This window comes from Dipodomys ordii, unplaced genomic scaffold, assembly GCF_000151885.1.
Source record: "Dipodomys ordii isolate 6190 unplaced genomic scaffold, Dord_2.0 Scaffold43, whole genome shotgun sequence".
Classification (NCBI taxonomy): domain Eukaryota; kingdom Metazoa; phylum Chordata; class Mammalia; order Rodentia; family Heteromyidae; genus Dipodomys; species Dipodomys ordii.
The window spans coordinates 15,654,499-15,663,380 of record NW_012267259.1 but is presented as its reverse complement, the minus strand read 5'-3'; the positions used below and the strand labels follow the sequence as shown (position 1 = coordinate 15,663,380).

The following is an 8,882-nucleotide window of genomic DNA, read 5'->3' as shown; positions in this document are numbered from 1 at the left end:
GGCTCCTGTCCTTAGCAGAGTCCCCGGGGACCTGCTGTCTGTGCTTCTGGCACATTAATAATGCTGAGAGGTGAACGTGGACCCCCCTGAGGGTCTTTTCCCATAAGTCCCTGGGAGAAACTCGTGGTGGTGGCTAAGCAACAGCTCGACTGAGCAGGCTGGGAGAGGCTGGCTGCGCAGGAGCTGTGCGGATGCTCTCAGCTTGGGCGGGGCTGCTCCGGAGCACTTGACTCATGGTACTCCTAAAGCAAATGTGACCTTTAGGTAAAGGAGCATCAGAGGTCTTAACCCTGAAAGCTGGGCTCCGGGAAGGAAGGGCTGTGTCCTCGGAAGTGGACATCATCTGCTTTCTGCTGCGTCCGCAGAATTCACAGTGCAGAGAGAGTTGGGCTCATTCTCTCTCTCTCTCTCTCTCTCTCTCTCAATTCCCAAAGGTGGAGGATAATTATTTGTCACAGCCACATTAACGCTTAGGATGAGTGTCTTGACAGGGTTTTCATGCCTATGTGAGTGATCTGGAGAGTTCTCTTGGCTGCCATGGGGGCCGATTGGTCAGGACAAAGACAGGGCCATTTTTCTGCAGTAGGAATTTACTGACATGAATTGCAAAGGGGAGGAAAAATGTGATCAGGGATCAGTGAAAAAAGAGACCCTTTCAGGAGACTCACCGTGCTAGTGAAAATCACACTGCTGTTTGAACAAATAGGGTCAACTTGTCATCGCGCCTGCCCAGTTCTGCCTGGTCTTTGAACTCACCCCAGAGTCGATGTAAGATAATCATAGGACACATGGTAGCAGAGGATCCACACAGAAGAATTTTTATTTTTATTTCTCTTTTACTGCCTAAACTAAAGGCCAGCATGAGTTTCTCTGTTCACATGGAAGTTGCTCCTTCCTCTTGAACCTTGCAAAGTTGTCATTTGTGTCAGGGCTGAAAATTTTACATGTGATCCCTTTTCTTATATAATTTCAGACAAAACAAGTCCAATACAAGGAAAAAAAATCTCAATGCTACCAGGTCCTGGCTCTCCAGGGTATTCTAAGCCTCTGATGGCTCTGGGGAAAGGGCTCTGGAAAATTCTCAGACTTCCTATTGATTTTCCTGCGTCTGTTCTAAGCCTGATGGCAAAAACGAGTGAGGTTTTCTGGAAGTCTGTGGAAGGTGATCGACGGTCACACAGATCTGCCTCACGCAGCTCGGGTGGGTGGCAAGGAGAGACAGAGTCAAGGACAAGGGAGCACAAACCAGACAGGTGCGTGCGTGCGTGTGCGTGCGTGTGTGTGTGTGTGTGAGACGCCCAGGCTGCCTTTTGTGTCTCCAGAACATTCTCTCCTTCTAACGTATCCACTTAACTCTTGTCACAGGAGCAAACCAGACAACAGAAATACGTTCACTAGTAAGAAACCTTTTTTTTTTTTTTTAAAAAAAAGAAGAAAGCAGCACGACTTTACGAAGGGCTATTCAACCACACAGCCATGATTTCAATGCCACAGATGCAGCCCTCAACAGCTGGGCAAGCACCTCCTGCCACCGTTAGCACGCTGATGTAGGCTTGTTATACAGAGATGGATAGAGCAATATATCCACGTCTACATTTGTCTCCACACACTCTCACACATACACACACACATACACACACGCGTACACACACACAGTAGAGCGATGCGGTCCTGCTTCATGGAGTGTTCTAATTTCAGGTTCCCTTATCATTGTCACTGGGCTTATTTATATGAAGAGTTAAAATACGATTTGTAGAGTTGACTAGATTTGTCTCTGTCAAAACCGAAAAAAGCCGCAGAACTAGTGGTGGGTGAGCTTTGTCTCAGGACAGACCCTGCTCCTAGATGTGCGGCCAGGGGTGGGCGTAAACGCCTGCAGTCCCTGCCAGTGCGGGCATCTCCCCCAGGGCCAAGGTTGCTGCTCCTGTCAGACCCTATGAATTTAGTGTATTTAAATGACTGTGCGTACGACTTGGATTCTACTTTTGTAAAACATAGATTTCCCCCATAGAAATTCAATAAATAAAGGACTTAGCCACTGAAGCAAGGAAGCAGAACTCCAATTTTTAACCTTCCATTGGGATCGAGGCTAGACCTGACCCACGTCAATGTGTTCTGCAGTTGGTCTTCTGGGGGGCGGAGGGTGTGGTGACCCTGCAGGCAGGTCCAGGACAGACTGTCTCTCTGGTCAGCAGTGGCCCCTGTGTGTCATTGAATGAGGCTGGAGCTGTAGCTGAACCCGTAGCTGCTGGACCTTGACAATGGGGGCTGGGCATTTTCACTCTGTTCCGGGGCATAGCTGGGAAATGTCTGTGCACGAGACATCTTGGATGGACCGAACCCATGACCTGGAAAGGAGAAGAGAGTTGTACTGAGAAACAGATTCAGAAGAGCAATAGACAGACAGACAGACAGGTGGATACACAGATAAAAAATAATAACTAGGCTGGGCACAGGGGATAGATGCCAATGGCTCACCCCTGCAATCCTAGCTACTTAGGAGGTGGAGATCAGAGGATCACAGTTAGAAGCCAGCATATTCAGGAAAGTCCATGAGTCCCTTATCTCCAATTAACCAGTAAAAAAGCCCGTAGAGGCATGGCTCAAGTGGTAGAGCACCAGCCCTGAGTTCAAGCTCCAGTAAATGCACATGTGCATGCGCATGCATGTGTGCATGCACACACACACACACACACCTCCCCAAAGCAACCATTAGTCCCAGAAGACTGCAAAACTTCAATACTGAGCTGGTTGGAAGGAAGTTAGTAAAGAGTATTTCACAATTTTGATCTTTGATGATATTTAAAATGTTTGCAGACCAATGATTCCCCCAAATGTATGATTCCAAGAACTTTGGATGCCAGACAAGTAAAATTTCTAGGAATCTCAAATTTCCATCCTTCAGTCCTTCAAAAGTAGCAAAGCCATTCTCCTTACAAGCTATTTTTGATAGAGAGCTCATTAGCTGCATTTCTATTGTGCTCACTTTCCAGAATAAGAAGCAAATTACATGCTCTTTTTAAAACCTCCACGAACAGGCAGACTACAGTTTTCCTACCATTCATCACCAAGAGTAAGCATTTTCCATGGCAGAGTTAGAGGCTCAGGTTTGCCCTAATGAGTTTGTGGGTCCCGGAAAACAGAAGCTGTATCAGCAATGCGACACTCCTTGATGTTTACTGAAAAGTAGACGCTATATCTTACCCAAAATATCCTTAAAGAAATTTCTACCTATGTTTTTGGTTGCTCACCAGCACAGTCTCGAGATGCAAAATTGTCAAATGCAAACGAGAACAGAAGCGGTGGCTGAACACCAGTCCTGATGCCAATACCAGCCAGAAGAAAGACGCTCATTCGAAGAAAGCTTTCAGATGAACTTAACAGCAGCTATCCTGTCTTTTTTTTAAAGTTTTTTTTTGTAAAGCAGTAATTATTCTTCACACTTGAGAACAACTTGTGCCTCATGGATGGGCTTAGTGAAGAAAAATAGATGCAGCATGCACGACTTTCTTCAGAGTTGATATTATACTCAAAGGACAAGATAAATTTAGTTTGATTTCTGTGTGGCTGCTCTCCGGGGAGAGGGATCCCGCGAAGAAAATCTGTTCCTGCAGACACGCGGAGCAGCTCCTCCCCAGGTCCGATCGGGGCCTCTGCCCTTCGCCATGTCATTGGCTTTAAGACAGTTTGTCCCATATGTCTGATCACACACACACACACACACACACACACACACACACACACACACACACACACATTATCCTTCAGCAACGGGAGCTTGGACTGGAGGGAAGAGATCCAGAAGAACTGGGTAGGAAAAGGCTAATGAGAACAGGCAGAACTGCTTGAGTGTTATGGTAACGCCAGACCCCTCTTACAGAATAGACAGGAACCATGTTTTCTCTGCGGTGTGTCTGATTCTCACCACACACGCGCAGGCCCAGGAGAGAAAGTGTGCCTCCCAATCCTGGAGGTGGCTTTCCCAGGCAGGTGCTTCTGAGCTTCCAGAGCCTTCTGTACCTGTAGCTTCTGTATTTCCTCCTTCTCTCTTCTGCAACTCTATTTCCTTCTGGGGCCCTGCGGGTCATGAGTTCGGCTCCTGGGCCACAATTCTCACTGGTTCCATAAAATTTTCCCACAGCTCCTAAAGTAGTAGTCCCTTCCTCACAGTCCCTTCAAAGTCCCCGCTGAGTCAGGTTTCCTTTCTTGGATGATTTCAGTAAGGGAGAAAGAAGCAGAGCAATTGGAGATGGTGGGGAGGGGTGGAGGGGGGAGAGAGAGAGGAAGGGAAAAGTGGGGGGGGGAGTGGATACAGACCCCGCCCTGAATCTACAGTACCTGCCCCTTGAAGCTCTGACTCTGCCACTCACCAGCTCATCTCTGGGGTTCTCAGTTTCTTCATCTGCAACTTTCAGATGGTGAGAAAAACATGCCTTTGGCGTGGGATGGCTGGTCCCAGCTCCCGTGGTTAGGGGACCAGAGCCGTGGTGGTAGGCCCCAGGCAGGGGGCTGACCGGGCAGCCAGTGAACATGTTTATACCAGGAGCTGGTACCTCACACCTATATCCTTGTTCCTTTGGAGGCTGAGATTGGGAGGATTGTGGTTCAAGGCCAGCTTCAATGGAACAGTTCACAAGGCCTCTTCTCAACGGAGACCTGAGTGTGGTGGTGCACGCCTGGGAGCCATGCTCTGGAGAGCAGGACTCAGGCATGCCTGGGAAGAAAACAAGGCCTTACTGGAGAAATGTCTAGTACAAAACAGGGCTGGCGTGGCGACTCAAAAGTAGAGCACCCGCCTAGCAAGTGTAAGCCTCTCAGTGCCAAGCCCAGTACCATTGTCACAAAGAGGCCTGAAATAAAACAGTGAAAGACCTCGTTCCTGCTTTGGGGTTTTACTTTTTAAAGGTTTAGAGCAATGCTAGGGGCATGCCTTTAGTTCATCTTACTTGTGAATTGGTAATTGGGAGAGTGAGGGTTTAGGCTGAACCTTCAGAAGAGCCTTTGCCTTTGAATACATACGGCTCCCGCCTCCCAGGGAATCACCCAACCAGTGTTCCCAGTGCTCCCTCCATTCACAGGAAGATCCCGCACGAAGGGAGGCTGCTGACTGTTCCTAGGCCGTAAGCCATGCTGGGAAGGGCGGCAGACAAGGAAAGCAGACGATCGATCAATGGCCACTGCTGTGCAGATGGAGATGGACACCCGGCAGAGCCCCCAGCTGCGTGGCTGCAGGAGCACACCCACGTGGTCACTGTCATTCCTCTGTTCAGGCCACCCTCGCCCAGCACCTCTGGGCGCTGTCTCTCACGACTGCATGCATGTCTGCGATGTTATTTTCTTCCAAGGTTAGCTGTGCTTGCTTCCCCTCCTCTGCAAATCATTTCTAGCCTAATTGAAAATTAATTTATGATGTTCCTTACATCAACCGACGATTTACTTCAGACAATTCGTGAACTAGGCTGTTCAATGCTTATAGGAAAAATAACACCCTCCATCAGAACGGAATATTAGGAAGGCTTTGTAAATGCTGTTTGATTTTTTTTCCCCTTTTGGCAACCCTAAGCGTGGGAACAAAAGAGAGAAATAATTACGCATTTTCTCAGCATTCATTTGAATGGTGCCCTTGGGCACTGTGCATGAAAGCAAAGCAAAGCAAAACAAAGCTCAACTCTGTGGCTTCAATTAAAAACTCGATGGCCCAGACCTGCGCACCCTATTCTAGGACTGTCCTAGCCGAACCCATCCTCCCGCACCTCCAGCTCACTGGAGAGGTAGAGCAGCTGAATGCACCCCAGCGGAGCTAAGGGATGCTACTGATGAACAGCCAAAGCCCATGAACCGCTGTTTGTCTCTAAGTCCTCTTGAATGTTGGTTTCTACACCACTCTGTATTCTCCTTTGCTGTCACAGAAAATCGCATTTTCTATCAAAATGTCCCACACGATGCTCATCTGGGAGATGAAACCATATCGTATTCAACTGTACTTTGAGATGACATTCATACCACCACCTCCTCCTCCTCCGTGTCCCCGTGGTGTGCACTTTACACACGCCCAGAAACACAGCGCTACGCTCTAAGTAGGACTTGAGCACTGGCAATGGAGAGCTTGCAAACACTTGCTCTAGTTTAACAAAATGATGGGAAATCTCTTCCCCCAACCCAGCAGCCTCCAGAGCCGGAAGAACAGGGAAGGGGAAACCCGCCAGTCTCATGAGGAAAGTCCCCCCGTTGTGAATTCAAACAGTCACACTGGTGATAGACTAGAAGGAGCCCCAATACAGCACAAAACAGCAATGGAATCGGAACGCAAGACCAAAGATGGGTACCATGCATAGAAGAAAAGAGGCAGGTGACAACAAATCCATCCCCAAGAATTAAGAGCCCCATCCCGGACTGCACCTGTGTCCCTGAGCGCTTCTTCTCTGCTCTTACGAACCAATTTCACTCCTGATATACAATCTAAAAGGAAATTTATTTTGGTAAGGTGTCAGATGGGTCCCAAGGCATAAAACGTGGTTATTAATTGGCAAGAGGAAATGGCCTAATGTCACTTAGTAATGACTTGGGTGTTAATGATCTTCAGTAGAATCTGAGAGAGATGAAAGGGTATTGTTACTTCAAACAAAATACTAACACAAAGCACAAGAGAAATAAGTAAATAGAGAAATCAAGTTCCCTAGTGAAGAAAGGAATTGGCCCTAATAAAGAATTCATAACTGGGCCTGCTGGTCAGACAGGATACTGCCTTCCTTCAGCAAGCTGCTTCTAGCGACTAACAGGAAAATGGACAGGGAGACTGGAGGTGTAGGCCAGTGAGGCAGAGAGCAGAGGGAGAAATTGGGGTATGGAATAAAAGCGTCTGAGAACTATTCCTCAGGTGACTTGGATCCAGATTTTTTTTAATAGTTTAATATTTATATTCTAACCTTATAGCTAGGTAAAAGTTAAAACTATACCAGAAGTCGAATCAACCCCAAATTGTAGTTAACTAGTATCTTATTTATAATGTACTACATGTTCATTAGCTACAACTTAGACACAACGACCACTGTCTGGTCAATGTCTCTTCTACATAGAGTATTTGAGCTTCACTCCATTTCTAAAAAGTTAACATTCTGGAGCTTCTTTTGGTAAGATCCTGGAATGATTCAGAAAGTCCAGGTGGTCAGAAGCTTTACTCACTTGAATAAAAAACTGAAAAACAAAATCCCCGGGGCTGGCTCTCCAGGTGTGAGGAGGAGCAGCAGAAGGAGGCAGCGTGCCTGTGAGACCCTACCTCAAAAATCACCAACGCAGAAACAGACCTGGGGTGTGTGCCTCACTGACAGGGCGTCCACGTGGCAAAAACGAAGCCCCAGGGACACTCCTTGCTCCTGCTATGAACAAACAAGACCCAAAAGCAGCAAGTACAGCGGGACTCATACCCTTGGATTTGCTTTAACTTGAAATTCAGACAGAATTGTATTTTGAAAGATAAAGTCATTAGCTTTCTATTCATTTCATTTTACCATACATTTCGAGATTCTCCTATGTGCTTATAGTGTCCTTTGAACAAATTCAACTTCTCTACCATGATTTTTAATTCTATTTCTAGTATCAGCCCATAAATTCTCCATAGCAAACAAATACCATTAAATGTATTATTTGGTTTGATATACCACTTACTTGTTTTGGTTTGCATGCATTTGATTTCTCTTGCATTTTAATTCTCATAATTATCTACTGGGATATTAATTCTCTACAATTGGGATCTCTTTATGCAACATAGCTGGACACTTTATTATTACCACTCACAGAATGCATTTGAGTAGTTACAGACTTTATAAGCAACCTGTCGTATACAATAATTTGGTAAATATTGAAATGAAACAGTCTAAGTTGAGACAATAAGAGTAGAGAATTTATGGAGTGAAATTCATTAATATTGATGAGCAAGAGGAATGGAGAAATACTCTATAAGGAAAGATTCAGGTATTTAGTTTTTATATCATAAATATTTTATTGTGACTTTCAAAGGTTCGGCTATAATATCTGAACGCGGTACCAAGAAGACATAGATTGCTATGCATCTCCTCCTGGATTTGAAGGTAGTTCAGCAGTTTTAGCAAACAAAAAGTTAGGAGTATAAAGATCCTGATAGGAATGAAGCTCATGTTAATGTCCTACAAATCACAGGAATGAGGTGACAAATCAGCTAACAGTCCTTAAAGTCACACATTATGAAGACACTGGACATTTTTATCTTACAGACCTTATCTAAAACTTAAAGCTAGTACAAAGAAACACTTTTTTTTTCAAGTAGGAAAACTAGTACCCAAGAATATATTTCTGGATATAAAAAACTTAGGCAGCTGGGTGCTGGTGGCTCATGCCTGTAACCCTAGTGACTCAGGAGGCTGAGATCTGAGGATCACAGTTCAAAGCCAGCCCAGGCAGGAAAGCCTGTGACTCTCTTCAAAAACCACCAGAAAATTGGAAGTGGTGCTGTGGGTCAAAAGGTAGAGCACTTACCTTGAGCTGAAGAGTTGAGGGACAGCACCCAGGCCCAGAGTTCAAGCCCCATGACCGATAAAAACCCAAACCAAACCAACACACACACACACACACACACTCACACACACTCACACACACTCACACACACAAACACAGGCAATCAGTAGCATTCAAAATTAGTTGCATGTATGCAATGCAAGGTTGACTCATGTTCTAACAGTGTTTTAGAGTCTCATCTCAGAATAGGCACATTTCCCAAGGTGCCTAACCTCACCATAGCTTATCATCATCTTTTCCTTTTCCTTCTCCTTCTCCTCCCTCACCATAGCTTATCATAATCATCTCCTCCTCCCCCTCTCCCCTCCCCTCCCCCCTCCCTCTCCCCCTCC

General features: G+C 46.0%; 1 protein-coding gene across 1 annotated transcript in view; it reads right to left on the bottom strand.

Annotated features, from left to right (window-relative positions):
* Positions 1–220: 220 nt before the first annotated feature.
* The window catches only part of Dok6 (docking protein 6), a 178,544-nt gene continuing 169,882 nt past the window's right edge, over positions 221–8,882 (bottom strand). Inside the window, exon 8 of the mRNA XM_013018903.1 lies at positions 221–2,348. Coding sequence (XP_012874357.1) covers positions 2,209–2,348 — 140 coding nt within the window. The 3' untranslated portion in view covers positions 221–2,208. The remainder of the gene's footprint in view (positions 2,349–8,882) is intronic.